Source organism: Heloderma suspectum, chromosome 6 (assembly GCF_057233095.1).
Source record: "Heloderma suspectum isolate Gila_16-S chromosome 6, 16-S_ref, whole genome shotgun sequence".
NCBI classification, from domain to species: Eukaryota; Metazoa; Chordata; class Lepidosauria; order Squamata; family Helodermatidae; genus Heloderma; species Heloderma suspectum.
The window spans coordinates 111926034-111951606 of NC_139463.1; the positions used below are offsets into that span (position 1 = coordinate 111926034).

Genomic DNA, 25573 nt, shown 5'->3' on the forward strand with positions numbered 1-25573 from the left:
AACATCAAACTACTCCTGTCAAGGATACCCCCTCCCCTGCCATGGCCTCTAAGCCTTACTTTTTTCCCCATATGCCTTGGTCGCCCTTTATGATGACCTGTGTCAGGAGAGAGACAGGGGGAGTGTGACCTTGTTGATTCTCCTTGATATCTCAGCAGCTTTTGATACCATTGACCATGGAATCCTTCTGGGGTTATTGTCTGAGTTGGGAGTGGGAAGCACTGCATTGCAGTGGTTTCACTCCTACTTGGATGGTTGGCTCCAGAAGGTGGTACTTGGGGGATATGGCTCAGCCTGGTGGACTCTCCAGTATGGGGTTCCACAGGGGTCAGTTTTGTCTCCCATGTTATTCAACATCAAATTAAACCATTGAGCATGGTCATCCAGAATTTTGGAGTGTGTTGTCATGGGTATGCTAATGACATGAAGCTCTATTTCTCTTTTTCATCTTCTCCAGGTGAGGCTGTGGGTGTGCTAAATTGGTGCCTAGCTCTAACAAGAACTGTGACAAATTGAGACGTAACCCACCACTGGGGATAGAATGTAGACATCTTTGCTACCATATCCCACAGAAGACCTCTGTTGAGATGCAATAAACATGTTGTCTTCTGCACTGTCACAGAGAACCTGTAATTTTGAATCGGTAACCATCTCAGCTGTAATTATCACATTTACTTCCACTTCTGATTGAAATACTTAAGGGATCTGAGAGCCCACTAAAAAAATGTGATTGAAGAGTTAAGTGTGTTATTAGGATTCCCTATGTTATTCATAGCCTGGGCTAGAAATAGGCAGGGATCTGTCACTTGGATCATGGATACATTCCACTGAAAAGTGAGTAAGCTATTCATGTTACTATTCTTGACCATGTGCGGGAAAAGTGAATTGATGTCTTGAACTATATTTTATGGAAGATGGTGGTTTTCACAATGATGGCATTAAACCTGCTGCATCTGGTGGCTTGCAAGATTCCTACCCTTAAATGCTCCATCAGTGACCCTCTTCCTATTCTTCACAAGTATTATCAGCCTGGAGACTTCAACATTGCTGGCATTATTTCTCAGATCTTCATGATTTCCAGTGAAATAACCTTTGAAAACCATCCCTCCAAAGAGCTGTTTGATGAAATTGTGTAAGGTATTGGGATTTTCTTTAAGCTTGTAACTTATATATCTGTGGCAGGATAGTCTCATGAATTGGCAGTAGCTTTACTGGCTTATTGGGGAATGATTGGTTATTCGTTGTTCTCTTTCTTTGGAGAAAAGCAGCCTCCTCCAGTTTCTGCCATAACATCACCAGCAGCAGCAGCAGCAGCAGCATTAACGTCATCTTTTTTCCTTCTCAGGAGGTAAAGTAATTTCTCCATGCTTCATTCCCAGTGTCAATTGTTACTTAATTGAGAGAGGCTCCTTGGAGGCCTCTCTCAGTCTAATCCAGTAGCCAAGTCCAGACACAGACAAATGGATTCTCTTCAAAGCTTTATTCCTCTTTTACAACTTAACAACTCTACCGTTAGCAACTAGATATGAGCAGCAGAGTACCTATGCCCTAAGTTGGAACAGTTGGTCCCCGTTTGAAAGGGAATTACTGGCAGACCCCTGAACTTAAGGACTAGGGAGAGTCCCTCCCCTTTTCCCTTGGATCCTCTGGGCGCAGCCGTTGTTTGCGCACCAACCGGGCACTACGCCTCCTTTCTGCGCCCTCCATTTGGCGCCACTCTCTGCGTCGGCGTCGCGCGTCCACCAAGTCTACTTCCTGCGCTCGGTCACTCCCTGGACTGCTATCTAAGCTAGGAATGCTGGTGGGAGGAATCTCCGTCAGCTGCGGGCCCTGGGAAAGAGGAGTGCGCTCCTCTCCCAGGAGCGACTGCTCTTCCTCAGAATCAGAACTACTCTGGGATTCTATGGGCTCAGTGTCCACCCTGACAATAATTACCTGATTATATGGTTATTCATGGCAGGTATGCAGAGTAATCATAGTGAATAAGCTGGATTTGGCCAAAAAAAAAAAAGATTATGCTTTTTTTCGTTTTCTTTTTTAAGTGTCACATTAACTTCCGGTATCTAGAATTGTTCTAATTTAAACTGTGTGAGAAGGGTGTCTCCTCTGATGCAGCTGAGAGTCATTCTGCATTTGCTGCTCATGACTTTGGCTGTGGTGCTTGTAGCTGTATTTCCTACCACCATTGTGATGGATGGTTTTGCAAGTAATGAGAAATACCAAGGCAGGTTTTGAAAATAATTCACTCATTTCATAGAGTTTTTAAGAGGCGCCAAGAGGCCCTGCATCTTGGGAGTGTAGAGATGGGGATCATATTGATCTTGAGCTGGAATGGGTTGTTTGTTTGTTTGTTTGTTTGTTTATTTCTGTATTTATTTCTGTATTTCTGTATTTCTGTATTTATTGCATTTCTATCCCACCTTTTTTCCTCTTGCAAGGAGCCCAAGGTGGCTTACATTATCCTCTTCCTCCTCCATTTTATCCTCACAACAGCCCTGTGGGGTAGGCTGGGTTGAAAGACTGTGACTGGCCCAAAGTCACCCAGTGAGTGTTGATGGCTGAATGGGGACTAGAGCCCAGTTCTCCCAGCTCCCAGTTCATCACTCTTGCCACTACGCCACACTGGCTCTCAATATTACATTGTGTTAAGGCAAATTCGGTTGAACAGTCAGAAATTTATTAAAGCACAGTTGTGGGAGGGACAGTCAAAACTCTCTCTCCAAATAAAAGAAACAGGATGCCTTTGTACAGATGGAAAGTTGGAGAACAACGAAAAATACACTACGCATGCTCAAGAGCTAATTTAGCTCAGCAACAGTCTTATCAGCACAGCTGCCTGCTTATCTTCAGGTTGAGCTGCGTTGGTGGATAGGAATTCTTGCTTATAATCAGCAAGTTACAATGACCTTCTCATGGTCAGACACATTCTCTCAATCCCATCAGGCACCTTGTCTGAACCAAACTATCACAATCCTCCATTTGAGCCTATCATGCTCACCATCTATACTTGCATTGCTGTCCGTTGTTCCATCTCTTTATCTCTCTCTTTCTCTTCTTTTCACAATTCTCTTTGTATTCCACTGACCATTTGGTGCAGTTCAGCTTTATGTATAGTTTTAGTAAGCAATGTGATGGAACATTTAATCAAAGCAATGATCACAGGAAACAAAACAAGACAAACCACAATTATGCTCACTTCTTATTGTTAGTCACATTGGCAGACAACATTGTATCTTGATCTTTGCACGGGAGTGGCTGCTGCTATTGTAGTTTTCGTGTGGTGTATAGGACAATCTGTCTGGCTGACCCAAAGGAGTCATTTGAAAACTAAGAGGAGTAAAACTGTTACACACCACATGGCAGGAACCATAGGCACATAAATATTGTTTTCTCTAGAAGCAAAACTAAAGTTACTGAGTACATTAAACACATTTACATGTATATAAAATAATTGTGGCACCTTCAGCCCTTACGGGAAGGACTCAATCGATTCTACCCTTCTTATCTGACACTACAAGGTGGGGAAGAAGGGCCAAGGGCATTACCAGGCAGCCATCTGGGGAGTGCCACAAATGGTCACTGTACTGAGAACAAGTCTCCACTTTTCTTTTCCGACATTTGGGCCTGATTTTGGAGTTGTGCACCATCTTCAAAATTTGCCATGGGAGACTGGTTTCTTGCTGAAAGAAATATGGGAGGGGGCAAAATGCTCTGCCACTTGAGCAGAAGGACAGTTAGGCAAAACATTTTGTTTTATTACAGTATGGGAAGTACAGACAACAGATCCCTTCAGCATTTCTTTGCCAAAACCCACCTGCAAGTACACACCATCTACGTTAGTCAGTGGCTCCTTTGACAAGTCTGAACGTGGCTTTGCTAGGTGCCCAACCATTGCCAAACAATTATAAGGGATATCCTCAGAAGGATCAGGCAGCAAAGAGGCGGAATTTAGAGTGGAACAATGTTGCACTGTAATATGACTACTAGAGAGAAGCAAAATCTTTTACCCGACGAGGTGTGATTGAGATAGGTGCCGGGTCTTTGTTTTAAGTAGAAGAGCTGCCACTGAGTGAGGTACACAAAGAGTTAAAGGAGAACTTAACAAGATATTTTCAGAGGCTTGAACAAGGAGGGCAGTGGCTGCAGAATCCAGGAAAGAACTGTAATATGTTACTGGTCAGTTCCTATTTCCATGCTTTTAGGTAAGCACATGAAGAGCACATTTTTATTGTGTGTGTGTTTTCATAACAGGAGAGTGTGAACATAATACTCAGGAAGCCCAAGTTGTTTGAGAACAGCGCTTGTTCTGGATCAGTGGGAGGAGCATCAGCTTCAGAAGACCAGGGAAGTGGCTGAGGAACACCTAAATATACTCTGCCGGGGAATAAAGATGGTGCAGCCAAGTTTACAGAAAAGGTCTCTGGTCAATAGAAAGAAACTGATGTTGATGAAGTTACAAACCTCTCCTCCGTCTTGGAAGTTCTGAGGAGGAGGGGGAGGAAGAGGAAGCAGCTGGGATGTGTGAAGCGTTTCCATCAGCTGGCCAGGCCAGAGGGGACACTGATTTTTCTAATGCTCAACTTGGCTACAGAAAAGTGGCAGAAATGCTAGGAAGTTTTTAGGTTTTTTTTCAAAAATGTTTTTAGATGATCCACATAGTCTGCTGTAGTCTCACTTTTTTTTTTCGTTTACGATTGGTGATTTTTAGCCTAATCAGTTTTCTGAAGACAATTTTCAGCGGTTGTTCCTGGGAGTCTGATGTGTGCTTGTTCTAAAATATTAAGATCAGCTGGTTCCTGATTTGGCCAATTTGCTTGTTCCTTTAATCTAATATGCACTACTTCGGGCAAAATAGCTTGCATGAGTTGGTTCATGCTAGCCCAATTAGGATTTTAACAAATGATCACTGTCTGCAATTCTTCTCTTCATTTCTGTGGCTTTTCTCTGATGTTTCAAAATTTGATGTGGTCTTTCAGTTTTTCTTGGGAGTCCTTAAGACCCCACTTTCCAGGACATAGGTGACCTTTTGATGTCTCAACAAACCAATCAAAGAATGCATTCTCATTGACCCTGTGCCACCTTGGACCCTGAGATCCCAAGGTTCCCTTTCAATGCACAATTCTGACCAAATCAAAGGTCCCAACAAAGGGAAATTTTTCAGATGGGTCAAGTTCCATTTGTCCAAAATGTCAGGGGGCCCTAGCTGGCCTCTTTCAGTCTACTCCAGTAGCCAACTCCAGACACAGACAAAGGATTCTTTTCAAGGCTTTATTCCTTTTACAATTTAATAACTCTATCACCAGTGACTAAGCTATGAACAGTAAAGTAACCTATGCCCCGGGTTGGAAACAGCTGGTCCCTGTTTGAACAAGAATCACTTGCAGACCCTGAACTTATGGGCTAGGGAGAGTCCCTCCCCTTTTCCCTTGGGTCCTCTGGACGCAACCATTGCTTGCGTGCCAAACAGGCGCTATTCCTCCTTTCTGCGACCTCCATAGCTCATCGCTCTTTGCGTCTGTGTCGAGCATCCAGCCAGCCCTCCTCCCACGCTCTTTCACTCCCAGGACCGCTATCTATGTCTGGAATGCTGGCAGGAGGAATCTCTGCCAGCTGCAGGGCCTGGGAGGGATGAGCGCACTCCTCTCCCACGGACGGCTGTTCCTCCTCAGAATCAGAACTGCTCTGAGGTTCTATGGGCTCAGTGTCCACCCTGACACAAAACTTGCAAGTCTTGGGTCCATAATTCCTCTACATGTACATTGAAGGTGTCCCTTGGGGGGGGGAAGGGGGCACTGAGGAATCTGACAATGAATCCGAAGTGAAAATCTCAATGAGAAAGAATATGAATGTTTTTCTTTCATAACCCTAAGCCATCAAGCATCTTTGATTCCAAAACAACCTCAGATATCTTACAGCATACTTGCTGATGGAAATCTTAAAGTAGTGGTGAACATTTCCCCATCCTCATCATGGTACAGTTCCAAATCCAGAATAAGAAACTTGAACTCTCCTGTAATTCAGTCTTACCATAGTGCCACAAGGAAAAATAAAAGAAAACAAAGAAAACAAAATATAGCACATGGATGGTTAGGGTTGCTAGAGGACGTCTCCCTCTCACTGCTCAAACCTTCTTGCTGACTACTGATGTAAGCAATGAACAGGCATGGATCAACACACAGGAGGATTCCTCTAGCAATAGAGCAAAGCTCAGATGATTAAGAAGGCAATATAGGGCCAGAATATTGTGGGACATTTTTCTCGTACCAGGCACTCCTTTCTCCAGGATTTGGGCCTGAAAGACCAAAGAAAATTGAGGGTGCAGGGTAGTTTAAAGCAAGCACAGTTTGTGGCATTGCAAAACACCAACACTGTTCATGGGGCAAGTCAGTTAATGAATGAGCCCTAGATTCCAATTTCCTCTCTTTGTGGCATTTGAGCCAACAGGAGATAGCCTCTGGTCCTTAATTGGCAGGTATTTTTATCATTGCATTCAATTACTGCCCACAAAATATTTTTGCAAGATCATTGTTTTCGGCAAAATATATTATATCTGGTGAGATAAGACAGCTAGTTCTCTGCTTTCTGATTTATCTTTGCATTTCCTACATGTGTTTGTATCTGTGGTTACATATTTTTGGTAGTTACTAGAAGCAAGTATGCAGTATTTGAATAGGACTGATAAAAACATTCATTTTCTGTTTTAAGTTGCCCTGCTTTTAACCACTTCATTATTTCTGGGTACTTCTGATACAGTTATTGGGTTTATCTGTTCCAGTTCTCTCTTTTGAGTGAGTCTGGCTGGGTTAATTCATCACTAATATTGAAAGTGGTAAAGTTTTAATCAGACACGAAGAGTTCTTGGACAGAATGGGGGAACTACAGCAGCAAAGGGAAGACCAGAAGCATGAAGAGCAACAGCAAGATGAGGCAGAAGTGGGAAATGCTGAGAAGAAGAAAAATGGAGTAGAGGATACTCCTTGGAAAAGGGTGACAGTTAGGAGAAGAAGAACTAGACACCACTCTGCACCAGCAGAAGCAGTGGAGCTGTGGAACCAATTCCAGGTACTTGCGGATGAGACTGGAGGACAGCCTGCAGAGGAAGAATCACAGGGGAACCTACATGAGAGTGCGCAAGAGGCTGAAAGTCAGTCAAACAGAGGCGATGAAACCCAGGCCTACAACAACAAGAAGAGAAGAGTGGTAGTAGTGGGAGACTCCATGCTGCATGGGATTGAGACCCAAGTATGTTGCGAAGACCCGTGGACTTGCCAGGTATGTTGTCTCCTGGGAGGATGGATTAGAGATGTGACTGAAACATTGCCTGCACTCATAAAGCCCACTGACAGGTATCCCTTTCTTCTCATCCATGTGGGAACAAATGATACCGCCAAGCAGAGCTACGAAGAAATCACGTCAGACTTTGAAGCTTTGGGAAGGAAACTCAAAAACTTTGTGGCCCAGATAGTTTCCTCATCCATCCTTCCAGTAGTTAGAAGAGGGATAGAAAGGGAACGAAAAATACTCTGTGTAAATGACTGGCTACGAAGGTGGTGCCAACGCAAGAGATTTGAATTCTGGGACCACAGGCTATACTTCCTCGAAGATGGGCTGTTGGCAAGGGATGGGTTGCACCTCCCAAAGGATGGGAAGAATGTGTTTGGCCACAGCATGAAGAACTTCATCAGGAGGGCTTTAAACTGAATCCTACGGGGAAGGGAGATGTAATGTTGGGGGTAACAATGGACATAGGCGCAGGCACTGCAACAGAGAGAACAGCTCTGATATCACCCAAAAATTGTCTTCAGACACATGTAGGAAGAAAGCCAGGCTATGAAGCACATGGTCTTCGATGTCTATATACTAATGCCCAGAGTATGGGAAACAAACAGAACGAACTTGAACTCCTAATACGGGAGGGAGTTGACTTGATAGGTATAACTGAGACTTGGTGGGATGACCCTCATGACTGGAATACAGCAATTGAAGGATATAACTTGTTCAAAAAGAACAGGAGGAACAGAAAGGGAGGTGGGGTTGCACTTTATGTGAAAAATACATATCTCTGCACAGAAATACAGGAGGATGAGCTTGGTAGCCCCATCAAGAGCATCTGGATCAAAATAAACGGAGCAAAGAATAAAAGGAACCTGGTGGTCGGAGTCTACTACTGGCCACCCAATCAAGCAGAAGACAAGGATGAAACTTTTGAAAAGCAAATAGCCAATGTTTTAAGGAAGCATGATGCAGTAGTAATGGGGGACTTCAATTTCCCTGATATTTGTTGGGAGACAAATTCTGCAAAACATGGCCCCTCCAGGACATTCCTGACTTATTAGGGATGTACGAAAGTGACTTACCTGTTCACGGATTATGTTTATGGTGTGGGGGGGAGGCGTTCCGTCCCTCCCCCTGGAATCCTCAACGGGGGGGGGAGGCGCTCCGTTCCTAGCCCCCGGAATCCTCAAACGGCCGGTTGTGCTCCGCAGCAGCTCCGCGGAGCAGCCGGCCAGGCCCAGCCAGACCAGACCCGTCCATAGCCGGATTTCCAGCTGCGGAGGCCTCTGGGTAAAAAATCAAAAACAAACAAACCGTGTATGCAAATGGCGGCGGCTATGGCCACTGCCATTTGCGTTCCTTCTTTTGAGATCAATAGGCATATGGTCAAGGAACACCTAATTACTTTGAATGAGTTCAAATCTCCAGGGCCAGATGAACTGCATCCTAGAGTAATAAAGGGACTGGCAGAAGAACTCTCAGAACCGCTGTCTATTCTCTTTGAGAAATCATGAAGGACCGGGGAAGTGCCAGATGACTGGTGGAGGGCTAATGTTGTCCCTATCTTCAAAAAGAGTAAAAAGGAGGAAATTGGGAACTACAGACCAGTCAATCTGACATTAATCCCTGGGAAAATTCTGGAGCAGTTGATAAAGCAATCGATCTGGAAGCACCTTGAAAACAATGCAGTGATTACTCGAAGCCAGCATGGATTTGTGAAAAACAAGTCCTGCCAGACAAATCTGATCTCATTTCTTTGATCCAGTAACGTCCCTTGTGGACCATGGGAATGCTGTGGACATCATATACCTCGACTTCAGCAAAGCTTTCAACAAATTGCCCCATGATATCCTGATGAGCAAACTAGCTCAAAGTGAGCTAGATGAAACAACGATCCGGTGGATCCACAGTTGGCTACAGAATCGGACTCAAAGAGTGCTTATCAATGGGACCTTCTCAAACTGGGGAGAGGTAACGAGTGGGGTACCACAGGGCTCAGTCCTGGGCCCAGTGCTCTTCAACATTTTTATGAATGACTTGGAGGAGGAGGTGCAGGGAATGCTGATCACATTTGCAGATGACACCAAATTGGGTGGGGTAGCTAATACTTTGGAAGACAGAAGCAAAATTCAAAATGATCTGGATAGACTGGAGCACTGGGCAGAAAACAACAGAATGACATTTAATAGGGATAAATGCCAAGTTCTGCACCTAGGAAAAAGAAACCAAATGCACAGTTACAAGATGGAGGATACGTGGCTCAACAACACTACAAGGGAGAAGGATCTTGGAATTGTTGTCGATCACAAGCTGAATATGAGCCAACCATGTGATGTGGCTGCAAAAAAGGCAAATGCTCTTTTGGGACTGCATTAATAGAAGCATAGCTTCCAAATCCTGGGAAGTACTAGTTCCCCTCTACTCAGCACTGGTTAGGCCTCATCTGGAGTACTGTGTCCAGTTCTGGGCACCACACTTGAAGAAGGATGCAGACAAACTGGAGAGGGTTCAGAGGAGGGCAACAAAGATGATCAGGGGACTGGAAACAAAGCCCTATGAGGAGAGACTGAAAGAACTGGGCATGTTTAGCCCTGAGAAGAGAAGACTGAGGGGAGATATGATCGCGCTCTTCAAGTACTTGAAAGGTTGTCACAGAGAGGAAGGCCAGCATCTCTTCTTGATCATCCCAGAGTGCAGGACATGGAAGAATGGGCTCAAGTTACAGGAAGCCAGAATCCAGCTGAACATTCAGAAAAACTTCCTGACTTTTAGAGCAATACGACAATGGAACCAATTGCCTAGGGAGGTGGTGGGCTCTCCCACACTGGAGGTGTTCAAGATGAGGCTGGACAGCCATCTGTCAGGGATACTCTGACTTGGCTTCCTGCATTGAGCAGGGGGTTGTACTCGATGGCCTTGTAGGCCCCTTCCAACCCTACTATTCTATGATTCTATGATTTTATGACTTGTTCAGTGCTTAGAATATAGGGTGTTCAGATGTTGTGAAGTTTTAATATCTGCTTTCTTGTTGTTGTTAATGTTAATCCAATACTAATAATGGAAATGGTAATGATAATACCTTTAATTCAGCTAGGTAGTATTCTACAACTATGAATTTACATTGCCTCAGCCTCCTGCACCACACTTAATGATACGAAATGCATGGAACTTGAACCTTCATTGCCCAAACATTTTGCCTGATGTAACTTTAAATTGAACTAATTTTCTCTGTTATGAAATAAATGTGCTGAGTGTTGACAGACCCATGTGCAAAGAATCCTCTTTTGAATGATTCTGGAAATCAGTTTTTCTCGGGCTACCTATCTACCAATGTTCAGCCTTTTAAATCACATGGAAGGATTCCAGCAATATATACCAATGTCATTTAACATTTTTATGACCCCTGACTGAATGTGCGTGAACACACACACACATACACACTAGAAACATAACAAAAGTCATCATATGATGCAGTGTAACACAGGATTTCATTCTCCTTACAGACTAATGCCTCAGATCTACCAGCACATCCTGGCACTGGTATTTTCTGTAAAGGAGATCAACAAGAATCCCAAGATCTTACCCAACATCACCCTGGGATTCCACATCTATAATAGCCATTTTAGTGCAATCATGACTTATCTTGCCTCATTACAACTTCTCAGCACACAGGGCAGATTCATCCCTAATTACAAATGTGATCTTCAGAACAACCCAATAGCGGTTATTGGGGGACCTAACTTTGAAGTCTGTCTCCACATGGCACCCATTCTGTGCATCTACAAGATTCCACAGGTAAGACCTCTGCATGATGCATGAGAGTTTAACAAACCCTTCACATTTCTTTTGCTTTTCAGATTTGGTTTTGTGTTTGAGATAGAAAGTGTCATGATATAAAGAGGCACATCTTCCATGATGCTTAAATGATAATTTGGGCTTATGAAGACATGGACAGGAATATCACCCACAGATAGTCATTTACTGGAGAAGATCTCCATTACTGTCCAGACTGCCTTCAATTGCAGGGCCAATTTATGCTGTCAGGAGCAATAAATAGTAATATCCCCCCTCCCCAATCTTCATACTGCAGATCGATGTTTCTGTGTATGCATAGTTTATAACGGGGGAGGGGGAGTAACTAGAACACCAGATGAAAAGGGGTGGGATTCTGCCTCGCATTCTTCTTGGCATGCTTTGCTCTCTGTCTCTCTCTCTGTCTCTCTCTTTCTGGAAAACTTTTTTCTTGGGAGGTCATTTCAGCATGCAGTCGTTTGATTCCACACACCTGTAGTCTGAGGTGAACCCACCTTGGAAAAACTTCACCACTTATAATAATTGCGAATACATTTTAAATAACCTTCCAGAAACAACCAACCAAACAAAAAACCAACAACCCTCATATATCATTCATTTGAATGGAAGCAAATGTGGAAGAAAGAGAGCTATGGCCTCCCCTTAAGGGGCGGGGGGACATACAATGATGTTGCCAGTGCCCAGTATGGGCGTGGAGTCTGATGGACTGTGTTGCCCCAGCCATGGGCATTGAATTAGGTTAGAGGTGCCAAGATAGTGATAAATGAGATTTAAAGGTTTACTTACAAGGAGACTTTATTGGGTAACTTACAGCACACAGACGTACCCAATGGTTGGATCAGACAGCTTCTCTGAACCAAGGGCCATGGGGTACAATGGGTCTTATACATGTTAGCAATAGACAGCATAACAGCAGCAAGCGCCCCCTAGCATGCATTCCCAGCATAAACTAACAGCACTTGGTTCTCAGGCATACCCACCTGTAGCTTTAAGGTAAACAAACTCTGCTTCTCAGGCTTATCAGTGATAAGACATTCTCCTCATTAGCGAGGAATGTTCTTGGAGCTACTTCTCACCCTTTTGACTCATCTGGCTACATCAGGAGGCCAGTTAAGGGAAACAGTAACCCTCTGACCAAAGGCAGAGAGCATTATGGATCTAAGCCACTCTAAAACTACTAATAGCTTGGTTCAGGCCTGGGGCCTTACACGGACTTGCCCCTGATTGGCCACCTGGACTCCTGTTTGTGGACCATGTGGCTTACTTACTGTACCTGTTCATCAAGAAAGCATCGTCTGTGAATGGGGGTCAGCTGCGTGCTCCTTCCCCGAGACACCAATGTTACATAAAAGGGCCTCTCAGGGCTTTCTGGAAAAAATAATGTTGCATTGATTGTGGCTGTAAAGAGGACATCTATGCAACATTACATAGAATGCTCACAGAAGGAGCAGGTGGCATTGCAGTGATTGCTGGGTGCTCACTGAGCTGCCTAGGGGCTTACGCTACACAAGTAGGCATGGGAAGTGGTGGCAACTCAGAAAGCAACCAGTGTCTCTGGATGGAGGTGAGTCCGCCCATCCCTAATAATACGTGATCTTCTCTGTTCATAAATGTGACTGTTAACTACCCAAGTATGTTTGTTCATGTTCATATTACCTTGGCTTCCATGTTCTGGCAATTAACTTCACGGTACTGATAAAGGGCAAAAGTAGGTAGAGAATCCCAAATAAACAAATTTTGACCATTGTAAGAATGGCATTAGTTCAAGATGTGGCACAATCATATAGTGTTTGTGCTCCCAATGCTACATGTAGCCATCTATGAAGTAACATGTCCTGCACTAACATATTTTCCAAGTCTATTTTTCATTTCCCTCCCCTGTTTCTTCCTTATATTCTTTAGCTTGTATACGGATCTGCTCCAGTGACAGATAACAAAGCTGTTTTCTTCCACAACATGTTCCCCAGTGGAGCCCACCAATATAAGGGAATCCTCCAGTTACTTCTTCATTTCAAATGGATATGGATTGGGGTAATTTGCCTGGATGATGACAATGGAGAGAGATTTGTACAGGACGTGCTTCCCGTGTTTGCCCAGAGTGGTATTTGCTTTGATTTCATAGAAGTATTACCCAAACTATCATTTTCCAGTGATGTTACTGAAACTGTGGCAGAGGGTGATAAAACATTTAAGGTTCTCATGAGAAGCACTGCAACTGTGGTGGTCATAAATGGTGAAATTCAGACAATGATATTTTTGAGAGTGTTCCTCCAGGGTTCTGAATTTGAGGACATACCAATGAAGACAAAAAGTAAAGTCTGGATTATGACAGCTCAGATGGATTTCATATCACTTCCCTTTCAAAGAAATTGGAACATGCACTTCCTCCATGGTGCTCTATCGCTTGCAGTTCACTCAAAGGAGGTGTTGGGATTCCAGCAATTCCTTCAGATGAGAAATCCAACCTTGGAAAAGGAAGATGGTTTTATCAGGGCTTTCTGGGGAGACATATTTAACTGTTGGTTTCCGAGCTCTGAGGCAGAAAAGACATCTGAGGAAATCTGCACTGGGGTGGAGAAGCTGGAGACCCTTCCTGGGTCTGTTTTTGAAATGGGCATGACTGGCCATAGCTACACCATCCACAATGTTGTATATGCTGTGGTGCATGCTTTGAATTCCATGCATTATTCCAAATCTGAACACAGTACTATGGTTGATGGAGTTAGACAGAAGATTCTGAATCAGAAGCCATGGCAGGTAATGTCCTGTGCATGCTAATGCAAGAGACCTCACTTCATCTGTGAGAGGGGAAAGAATTAAAATTGTGTAGTAGAAATTAGGGATGGGCAGATTCCCTACCTTCCGGTCTGTGGCGAATCCACCCGGGGGGGGGGGAGGCAATCCGTTCCTCCCCACTGGAATCCTCCAGAGCACCTCCACGTCAGGAGGATTCCATGGAGCCGCACACCGGCTCCGTATCGCTGACAATACAGTCATGGCAGCCGCCATTACCATATCGCTATGAGGAACACAGCCACAAATGGAGTAGTGGACACCACTTGCAGCCATGAAGCCCTTAGTTTAACTTAATTGCAGCCATTTATGGCTGCATTTGGTTAAACTAAGGGCTTTACAGCCACAAGTGGCATTCACTACACCATTTGCAGCTGTATCCCTCACAGCGATACGGAACTGGCTTCCACCATTACCATACCGCAAGCGGTCTGGAGCTGGCATGCCATTCTGGAGGGAATCCTCGGGAGGCGGAGGTAAGTGATCCATTCCGCCATTGATTCCAGGGGTCTGCTTCAAAAGACCCTCATTTGGGTCCACAGCGGAATTCTCTTCCACCCCTAGTAGAAATATGTCTTTGTATCTAGGGAGGTTTTCTTTAGGCTGCTCCAGAACCTCAGGGTTTCATGGTTCACACTGATCCAATTAGTTCTGCTTCCCAGTTGAGCTCCAATTATGCACTATTTGTAAAGTGGTCTTAATGGGCTGGATACGGCCTCTGCTTCCCCGAAAGGAAGGGCCCTGCTTGCGGAAGGTCCATCCAAACAATTAGGGAGGGGGGTTCCCATCCCCCACATCACAGCACACCCCATTCAGTAAGGTCTTCTGACACCCTGTGTAACATTTTCAGGGGGCTGGAAGGTATGCTGTGGAAGGAGGGAGTGTGAAACCCCACTTCTGCCAGTGCAGTTGATCCACCTTAAATCTCAATCCAATCCAATCAGCTCAGGATCCAATTTTAATTTGTTTATGTGGTGATGCTTCTCTCTGTTTTTGATAGCGAGTTCATAATCATGCCACAGTCTGCATGCCAGGTCTCTTGTATATTCCTAATGTATGGTTGTGTGATGCTGGGAAATGCGTTACATTTAATCCTGATGGATTTCCTCAGCATGTCCGGTCTGGTAAGCAGGGACAGATTGAATCATGATGGTTGGTGGGGGTGTGGAATCTGGAGACATTTTGCCAGGTTTCTAAGTGAGTGATCTAGTCCCCCTTTCCAATCTGTCAGTGAATAATATGACAGTTGTCAGTGTCAAGCGAGCACATCCCGATAAAGTGTGGGTTTTGTATTCTTTTACCAACTATAGCTCCACCAGCATCTGAGAAGTGTCTCCTTCAACAACACAGTTGGGGAAAAAGTTTATTTCAATCAAAAGGGAGGGTTAGAGGCTGGATTTGATATCATCAATTGGGTCACATTCCCAAACCAGTCCTTTCTTCGAGTGAAAGTGGGAAAGATAGACCCAACAGCTTCCAAAGAGAAAGTCTTCACCATCTGCGAAAATGCCACTGTATGGCCCCAAACGTTTAACCAGGTGAGAGACCACACACATATGGGTATTTGTCAAATAATTTCCCGAGTGTTCAAAAACTGGTTTGCTATTCTTACACTACCAAAGCTTTGCCTCTTTTGTTTTGTATCTTTTGTGTAAATTCCATTAAAACATGATATTTCAACCTCCAAAGTTTCAGCTGACAAAATTTGAGGCTATATGAGTTTGTAGTGTTTTGACCTCCTAGACTTTAATCCTATGAAAACTTGACTAGAATAGTTTCATTGGGTAGAATCCATATGAAGTCAGTTGCATTTAATTCCTGTTCAAATCGGTGGGACTAAAGGCACAACTAACATAGTCTGGATCCAACCTGCTGGACACAATGAGTTAGCTTCAAATGTCAGACAAGCAGACATCTGCTTGCAAAGTAGGGCTTTCTTCTCCCACCTCCATATCGCAGTACTCCAAAATAGCCCTAACATAATGGGGGTGGGGTAGGGGGTGGAGATTCTCCATTTCATACCAAGATGTGTTGACCATACAAAACATGAACACTGACCTATTCTTAACTGTACGCCAACTAGTGAAATAAAAATGCCATAAACACATAATATGGCTATTAAACCTGGGGATGGACAAATCTGTCAATTTCGGTTTACCTCAGTTTCTCATTTTTCTGATTTGAAGTTCAGGTCATCTCACACTAGGGATGTATGACAGTCACTTACCTTTTCGCAGCTCGGATTCGCGGTGCAGGGGAGGTGCTCCGTCCCTCCCCCCAGAATCCTCCCTGGGCCAGCTCTGCTCCACGGTGGTTCCACGGAGCTGCTGGCCAGGGCCGTCCGCAGCCAGAGTTCCGGCCACGGCTGGCTGTTGGGGATACAAATGGCGGCCGCTGTAGCGGCCGCCATTTTCATCCTGCCAGGCAGCCGTGATAGGCTACGTAAGTATTTACATAGCCTATCACAGCAAAGAGCAGGGGCGCAAACGGCAGGCACTACACCATTTGCACCGCTGCTCTTTCTGTGATAGCCTACGTAAGTGCCATTTGTCTGGCTGCCTTTACCGTGATAGGCTACATAAATACTTAAGTAGCCTATCATGGCAGCTTGGCAGGACTCAAATGGTGGCTGCAGCAGCCGGCTGAAAGACCAGCCGCCAGAGCCTCTGCCACCGCTGCCAGAGCCCCAGGTAAGTTTTGTTCCAGAGAGATTCTGAGGGGTGGGGGGGGTGGGAGTCCGTTCCGCCACAGATTTTGGGGGGTCTCACTGAAATTCATGGTGGAATACTCCGCCATCCCTTTCTCAAACTTTGAGAATTTTTCCAGTCTTAAGTTTGGTTCATCCCAAAATTGTAGGGTGTGTGTGTGTGTGTGTGTGTGTATGTGTATGTGTATATATATATATACATATATATATTCATGAAAATTCATAAGCATTTCTGTGCACATTTTCCCTAATAAATCAGTTTCATATGGATTTTTGCCTAATATGAACATTTTTGAAAGCAATTCTCCTAATATGACCCATCTTTGAACATTATTTTCCCTAATTTACAGTTGTTGTTGTTGTTGTTTTAACTGAGAAAGCAACTGAAAAAAAAGAGATGTACATATTTAGAAGCATAACTGAATTTCAGTTCGTGTAGTGCAGGGTCGGCAACATGGCTCCCATGGGCACACTGGTGCCTGCCAAGTTCCACCAGGGTTCCTGCTAGGGATGGCGGAGAATTTCTCCACAAATCTCGGGGAGGCCGAATGCCAACGCATTCGGCCCCCCGAAATTGGCGGTGAAATTCTCCGCCCCCTGCCCCCCCCAGGATGGGACTTACCTCCCTCGAATGTCCCTCTCGGCAGCGGATCTGGCGGCGTTTCGGCAGCGTTTCGGCGGGGGCGGGGGTGGCGGCCGGTCTTCCGACCGGCTGCCGCCGCCGCCATTACAAAGTGAATGTTAAAAAAAAAAAACCACACACACCTGATAGGCTACGTAACAATTTACATAGCCTATCACGGCTAGATTTCCAAAGTCAGCCGTGATAGGCTACGTAAATCGTTACGTAGCCTATCACGGGTGACTTTGGAAAAAAAAAAAAGCGCGTACGCAAAAAAAGCGTTGCCCTTATTTTCGCCATAGTCTACATAAATCTTTACGTAGACTACCCAGGCCCAAATAAGGAATGCAAATAGCGGCACCCATGGGCGCCGCCATTTGCGTACACACGCTATTTTTTTTCAAAGTCACCTGTGATAGGCTACCTAACGCTTTACGTAGCCTATCATGGCTGACTTTGGAAATCTAGCCATGATAAACTACGTAAATCGTTATGTAGCCTATCACGTCTGTGTGTGGGTTTTTTTAACATTCACTTTTTTATTTCACGGCTGGGGAGACGGCATGCTTCTCCCCGGCCTGAATTTCGGCCAGGCGAGGCGGGACGCCTCCCCCCCGGCCTGAACTTTGGGGGGAGAACCAAAGCACCTCCCCCCCACCGCGAAGCAAGCTGCAGGACCAGGTAAGTGACTTTCATACATCCCTAGTTCCTGCAAGCCCTCCTTGCACTACCCTCCACTCACCTCCACTACGCCTTCATTTCCCAAATGTCAGGCGTTCAAAATGTCAAAGATGCCCCAGGCCCCCAAAGGTTGTCTACTCCTGCTATAGCTGTTTTAAAAAGTGCAATATGAGGTAAGTTTGCATTAAAATGCAAACTGAAGAAATTTCTCTTCCATCCTTAACTTAAACATTTGCCTTTCCATTGATGGACAGACACAACCTCTTTCTCTTTGTAATGACAACTGCCGTTCAGGTTATATCAGGAAAAAGAAGGAAGGGGAGCCATTTTGCTGCTATGATTGTCTTCCTTGTCCAGATGGGAAGATTTCCAACCAGACAGGTAAGAATTATATATTTTATCAAATATATTGAGATTGGGGTGTTTTCATAATTTTGATAGTGGGAATAAGACTATAGAGTCCATTGTTGCAACTATTGTCTATAAATTGAATTAATATATATGCCTGTGATATTTAATAATCTGATGTTTTGAACATGATTCATAATTTGGTGGCAGAAACGGGTGCTAATAGCAGGATATGGGTCTGATGTAAGCACTGACTTATTTGTGGTCCTAGAGTACAGATGGGGAAACTCCAATATTTGTCAAATATATTGATATCAGCATGTTCACAGACTTTTCATAATTTTGATAGGGATGGACGAAAGTCCCTTACTTATCCCGCAGCTTGCTTCGCGGTGGGGGGGAGGCGCTCCATCCCTCCCCCCGAAATTTTGGGCGGGGTGGGAGGCACCCCATCCCTCCTTGCCGAAATTCTGGCTGGGGGGAGGCACCCCGTCCCTCCAGCTGAAATTCTGGCCGGGGGGGAGGCACCCCATCCCTCCGGCCGCGAATCTCGTCTCCTGCCGGCACGCAAATGGTGGCGGCTGTAGCCGCCACCGTTTGCGTCCCTGCAGTCAGCCGTGATAGGCTACATAAATCCTTACGTAGCCTATCACGGCTGACTTTGGGGGGAAAAAAGCGCATACGCAAATGGCGGCGCACATGGGCGCCGCCATTTACGGTCCTTATTTGGGCACGTGGACTCTACGTAAACATTTACGTAGACTACGGCGAAAATAAGGGCAATGCAAATAGCGTTGCCCTTATTTTCACTGTAGTCTATGTAAATGTTTACATAGACTACATGTGCCCAAATAAGGAACGCAAATGGCGGCGCCCATGGCCGCCGCCATTTGCGTACGTGCTTCCCCCCCCCCCCCCAAAGTCAGCCGTGACAGGCTACGTAAGGATTTACAAAGCCTATCATGGTGTTTTTTGAAAATCTAGCCATGATAGGCTACGTAAATCTTTACATAGCCTATCACGTTTGTTGTTTGTTTGTTTGTTTTACTGGGAAATGGTGGTGGCGGCTGCCAAACAGCCGCCGAACCACCGCCGGGAGCAGCCAGCGCCAGGGACATTCGCCAAAGGTAAGTCCCATTCCGGGGAGTGGCGGGGGGGTGGCAGACCGTTTCTCCACCAGTTTCAGGGGGCCAAATGTGTTGGCATTCAGCCTCCCGGAGATTCGTGGAGAAATTCTCCAACATCCCTAAATTTTGATAGTGCAAATAAGCATATGCAGTCCTAAATTACTACAGGTAGTAATAGTGGGAATATACCGAGGGAATAAGAGTATATAGTCCATTATTACAACTGATATTGTACATAAATTGAGTTATTATATGTGCCTGTGATACTTAATAACCTGATGTTTTAAACATGATTCATGATTTGGCAGTGGGAACAGTTGATGATAGCAGGATATGGTCTGATGTAAGCACTGACTTATACATGCTCCTGGAGCACAGATGGGGAAACTCCAGCAGATGAGCCAAATTTGGCCTGTTAGGTCTCCATATCCAGCCCACGTAGGCCTCAAGGAGAGGGGCAGAGGCTACTGACTGAACCATGGGCTTGAGGAGTGTGCTAAGTTCCTGTGATTCAGTTGGCTTGTTTTGCCACATGCCTTTCTTCATTCAAGAAATTTGAAGGAGGAGTGAGGTAGGAACAAAACCAGTGTCTGAATGAGTGATGGTTCAAGGAATGCTTCTCATGCCTTGTGCGGATCAGCTGGGGGGGGGGCATTTTCAGAGTCCCTGCCCAGAGCATCACAATTTTGTTCTTTATTTGGTCAGTCACTTCTGACTTTTCGTGACTTCATGGACCATCCCATGCCAGAGCTTCCTGTCGGCCATTGCCACCCCCAGCCCCCCCAAGGTCGAGTTCGTCACCTCCAGAATATCATCCATCCACCTTGTCCTTGGTCGGCCCCTCTTCCTTTTGCCTTCCACTTTCCCTAGCATCAGCATCTTCTCCAGGGTATCCTGTCTTCTCATGATGTGGCCAAAGTACTTCAGTTTTGCCTTTCATATCATTCCCAAAAGTGAGCAGTCTGGCTTTCTTTCCTGGAGTATGGACTGGTTGGATCTTCTTGCAGTCCAAGGCACTCTCAGAATTTTCCTCCTTCACCACAGTTCAAAAGCATCTATCTTCCTTCGCTCAGCCTTCCTTATGGTCCAGCTCTCGCAGCCATAGGTTACTACGGGGAATACCATTGCTTGAACTATGCGGACCTTTGTTGTCAGTGTGATGTCTCTGCTCTTCACTATTTTATCAAGATTTGTCATTGCTCTCCTCCCAAGAAGTAAATGTCTTCTGATTTCCTGGCTGCAGTCAGCATCTGCAGTAATCTTTGCGCCTAGAAAGACAAAGTCCGTCACTGCCTCCACATTTTCTCCCTCTGTTTGCCAGTTATCAATCAAGCTGGTTGACTTGTTGTTGTTGTTTTTGAGGTTTAACTGCAACCCAGCTTTTGCACTTTCTTCTTTCACCTTCGTCATGAGGTTCCTCAGCTCCTCCTTGCTTTCAGCCATCAAAGTGGTATCATCTGCATATCAGAGATTGTTAATGTTCCTTCCAGTGATTTTAACTCCAGCCTTGGATTCATCAAGCCCTGCACATCGCATGATATGGTTTGCATACAGGTTGAATAGGTAGGGTGAGAGTATACAACCCTGCCATACTCCTTTCCCAATCTTAAACCAGTCCGTTGTTCCATGGTCTGTTCTTACCGTTGCTACTTGGTCATTATACAGATTCCTCAGGAGGCAGACAAGATGACTTGGTATCCCCATACCACCAAGAACGTGCCACAATTTGTGATGATCCACACAGTCAAAGGCTTTAGAATAGTCAATAAAACAGAAATAGATGTTTTTCTGAAGCTCCCTGGCTTTCTCCATTATCCAGCGGATATTGGCAATTTGGTCTCTAGTTCCTCTGCCTTTTCTAAACCCAGCTTGTACATCTCGCAATTCTCGTTCCATAAATTCCTGGAGTCTACCTCACAAGATCTTGAGCATTACCTTACTGGCATGTGAAATAAGTGCCACTATTCGATAGTTTGAACATCCTTTGGTGCTTCCCTTTTTTGGTATGGGGATATAAGTTGATTTTTCCCCATCTGTTGGCCATTCTTGTGTTTTCCAAATTTGCTGGCATATGGCATGCATCACCTTGACAGCATCATCTTGCAAGATTTTAAACAGTTCAGCTGGGATACCGTCATCTCCTGCTGCCTTGTTATTAGCAATGCTTCTTAAGGCCCATTCAACCTCACTCTTCAGGATGTCTGGCTCTAGCTCACTGACCACACTGTCAAATCTATCCCCGATACTATTATCCTTCCTATACAGATCTTCCATATATTCTTGCCACTTTTCTTGATCTCTTCTGCTTCTGTTAGGTCCTTGCCATCTTTGTTTTTGATCATACCCATTTTTGCCTGGAATTTACCTCTGATGTAATTTTCTGGAAGAGGTCTCTTGTCCTTCCTATTCTATTATCTTCTTCTGCTTCCATGCATTGCTTATTTAAAAATAATTCCTCATCTCTTCTGGCTAAACTCTGGAATTTTGCATTTAATTGGGCATATCTCCCCTTATCACTGTTGCATTTTGCTTTCCTTCTTTCTTGGGCTGCTTCCTGTGTCTCAGCAGACAGCCATCTTGCCTTCTTGGTTTTCTTTTTCTTTGGGACTTTTTTGTTGCCGCCTCCTGAACAATGTTGCGAACTTCTGTCCATAGTTCTTCCGGGACCCTATCTACTAAATCTAGTCCCTTAAATCTATTCTTCACCTCCACTGCATATTCATGAGGTATATCATGAACCCCTCTTTAATGAGCTTCCGTCGTGCATTAAAAACGCTGTTGTTCAGGCAGGCATTTGGGGTGGGTTAGGGTATTTTAGAAAATGTTTTTATTGTAGAATTTAATTGTTTTAAACTGTTTTTATTGTATGTTGTACATCGCCCAGAGTGGCTGGGTGACCAGCCAGATGAGCGATTAATAAATTTAATAATAAAATAAATAATAAAAATAAAATATTCATGAGCTCATATCTAACTGATCTGTGGGTCTTCCTTATTCTCTTTAGTATGAATAAATTCATACTATTCTCTTTAGCTATCCTTTCGGCTTTGAGCTAGCTGTGTCATCACAACTGGGGCTAGTTGAACTTATCCTCTGTTCCTCCCCAGTAGCATCTTGACCATCTTCTGACCTGGGAGTCCCATCTTCCGATGGTATACTGACATATCTCTGGTTGCACTGATCCATTTTCTTTTCATGGCAAGAATACTGGGGTGGGTCGCCGTTTCCTTCCCCAGGGATCGTATTTAGTCTGACCTCTCTGCCATGACCTTCCCGTCTTGGGTGTCTCTTCACGGTTTAGCTCATGACGTCATTGAGGTGCTCAAACTCCAGCACCATGACAAGGCAGCGATCTCCTTTGCTGAAGAGAGCATCACAATAGGGACAAAATATTCTCTTTCTCAGATCATCTGCATGGTTCACGTCAGAAGTCTGGTCCAGGAAAGATAAGTGATTGTTTTATGTATGAGTGTGTGTCTGTGTGAATGGGGTGAATGTGTGTGAGAAATGTCTTCTCCCCTCAGCTGATATGAAGGGGGTTCTGGGGAGGTTGTGAATGTGCATTTGTGTGGATTGTTGGTCTGTGTGTGGGTGTGCATGCAGTTCGGCACCTGTCTATGTGAATGATGCTAGTCTGTATGTGAATGTATTGCGTGGGGGTGGGGGTGGGTGCCAGAATTAGAATCATAGAATCATAGAATAGTAGGGTTGGAAGGGGCCTAAGGTCATTGAGTCCAATCCCTTGCTCAATGCACAAATCCAAGTCAGAGCAGCCCTGACAGATGGCTGTCCAGCCTCGTCTTGAATGACTCCGGTGTGGGAGAGCCCACCACCTCCCTAGGCAATTGGTTCCATTGTCGTATTGCTCTAACAGTCAGGAAGTTTTTCCTGAAGTTCAGCCGGAATCTGGCTTCCTGTAACTTGAGCCCATTGTTCCATGTCCTGCACTCTGGGATGATCGAGAAGAGATGCTGGCCTTCCTCTCTATGACAACCTTTCAAGTACTTGAAGAGCGTGATCATATCTCCCCTCAGTCTTCTCTTCTCAAGGCTAAACAAGCCCAGTTCTTTCAGTGTCTCTTCATAGGGCTTTGTTTCCAGTCCCCTGATCATCTTTTTTGCCCTCCTTTGAACCCTCTCCAGTTTGTCTGCATCCTTTTTAAAGTGTGGAACCCAGAACTGGACACAGTACTCCAGATGAGGCCTAACCAGTGCTGAGGAGAGAAGAACTAGTACTTCCTGGGATTTGGAAGCTATGCTTCTATTAATGCAGCCCAAAGAGCATTTGCCTTTTTTTGCAGCCACATCACATTGTTGGCTCATATTCAGCTTCTGATAGACAACAATTCCAAGATCCTTCTCGCTTGTAGTGCTGTTGAGCCACGTATCCCCCATCTTGTAACTGTGCATTTGGTTTTTTTTCCTAGGTGTAGAACTTTGCATTTATCCCTATTAAATGTCATTCTGTTGTTTTCTGCCCAGCACTCCAGTCTATCCAGATCACTTTGAATTTTGTTTCGGTCTTCCGAAGTATTAGCTATCCCACCCAATTTTGTGTCATCTGCAAATCTGATCAGCATTCCCTGCACCTCCTTCTCCAAGTCATTGATAAAGATGTTGAAGAGCACTGGGCCCAGGACTGAGCCCTGCAGTACCCCACTCATTACCTCTCCCCAGTTTGAGATAGGGATGTCAGAGAATTTTGCCATGAATCTCGGGGAGGCCGAACGCCAGCCAAAATTGGTGGCAAAATGGTCTGCCCCCCCGCCCCCCCTTGGGATGGGAGTTACCTTGTGCGAATGTCACAAAAAAAAAAGTGATAGGCTACGTAAAGATTTACGTAGCCTATCAAGATTAGATTTTTAAAAAACTCCGTGATAGGTTACATAAATGTTTACGTAGCCTATTACGGCTGAGTGAAAAAAAAAACCCCGCTCGTACGCAAATGGCGGCGCCCATGGGTGCCGCCATTTGCATTCCTATTTTGGCATTTGTAGTCTACATAAACATTTACGTAGACTACGGCAAAAATAACGGGAACGCTATTTGCGTTCCCCTTATTTTCGCTGTAGCCTACGTAAATGCTTACGTAGACTACACATGCCAAAATAAGGAACACAAATGGCGGTGCCCATGGGCGCTGCCTTTTGCGTACGTGTGGGGGTTTTTTTATTCGCGCCTCCCCCCTGGCCAGAATTTTTTATTCGTGCCCTCAATATTTTTATTGGCTGGCCAGGATTCACGGCGGGAGGGATGGGGCGCCTCCCCCCTGGCCAGAATTTTGGGGGGGAGGGACGGGGCACCTCCCCCCTTGGCCAGAATTTCGGAGGGAGGGACGGAGCGCCTCCCCCCCCACGAATCAAATTTCGGGTTCAGGTAAGGGACTTTCGTACATCCCTAGTTTGAGAAGGTCCCATTGATTAGCACTCTTTGAGTCCGATTCTATAGCCAACTGAATCCACCGGATCGTTGTTTCATCTAGCCCACTTTGAGCTAGTTTGCTCATCAGGAGATCATGGGGCACTTTGTCGAAAGCTTTGCTGAAGTCAAGGTATATGATGTCTACAGCATTCCCATGGTCCACAAGGGACGTTACTTGATCAAAAAATGAGATCAGATTCATCTGGCAGGACTTATTCTTGACAAATCCATGTTGGCTTCAAGAAATCACAGCATTGTTTTCAATGTGTTTCGAGATGGATTGCTTTATCATCTGCTCCAGAATTTTCCCAGGGATTGATGTCAGACTGACTGGTCAGTAGTTCGTAGGTTCCTCCTTTTTGCCTATTTTGAAGATAGGGACAACATTAGTCTTCCTCCAGTCATCTGGCACTTCACCCGTCCTCCATGATTTCTCAAGGAGAATAGACAGTGGTTCTGAGAGTTCTTCTGCCAGTTCCTTTATTACTCTAGGATGCAGTTCATCTGGCCCTGGATATTTGAACTCATTCAAAGTCATTAGGTGTTCCTTGACCATATGCCTATCGATCTCAAGCTGCAATCCTGCCCCTTCAGCCTGTACTTCACCTTTGTCAAAGTAGGAATTGAGCACCTCTGCCTTTTCTTTGTCATCTGCTATCGTTTTGCCATCCTTATTTAATAGCTGAACAACCATTTCTTTCCTCTGCCTTTTACAATGCATTTTACAATGCATGTAGCTGAAGAAAGCCTTTTGGTTGTTTTTAGCATCCCTCACTAACCTCAGCCC

The 25573-nt window shown here is 44.9% G+C and overlaps 1 protein-coding gene across 1 annotated transcript in view; it reads left to right on the forward strand.

Annotated features, from left to right (window-relative positions):
• The first annotated feature begins 932 nt into the window (after positions 1–932).
• Positions 933–25573, forward strand: part of LOC146342541 (vomeronasal type-2 receptor 26-like) — a 33184-nt gene continuing 8543 nt past the window's right edge. Inside the window, exons 1-6 of the mRNA XM_084807887.1 lie at positions 933–1132; positions 1261–1353; positions 10779–11070; positions 12991–13845; positions 15192–15419; positions 18146–18272. Of these exons, the coding sequence (XP_084664013.1) occupies positions 933–1132; positions 1261–1353; positions 10779–11070; positions 12991–13845; positions 15192–15419; positions 18146–18272 (1795 nt within the window). The remainder of the gene's footprint in view (positions 1133–1260; positions 1354–10778; positions 11071–12990; positions 13846–15191; positions 15420–18145; positions 18273–25573) is intronic.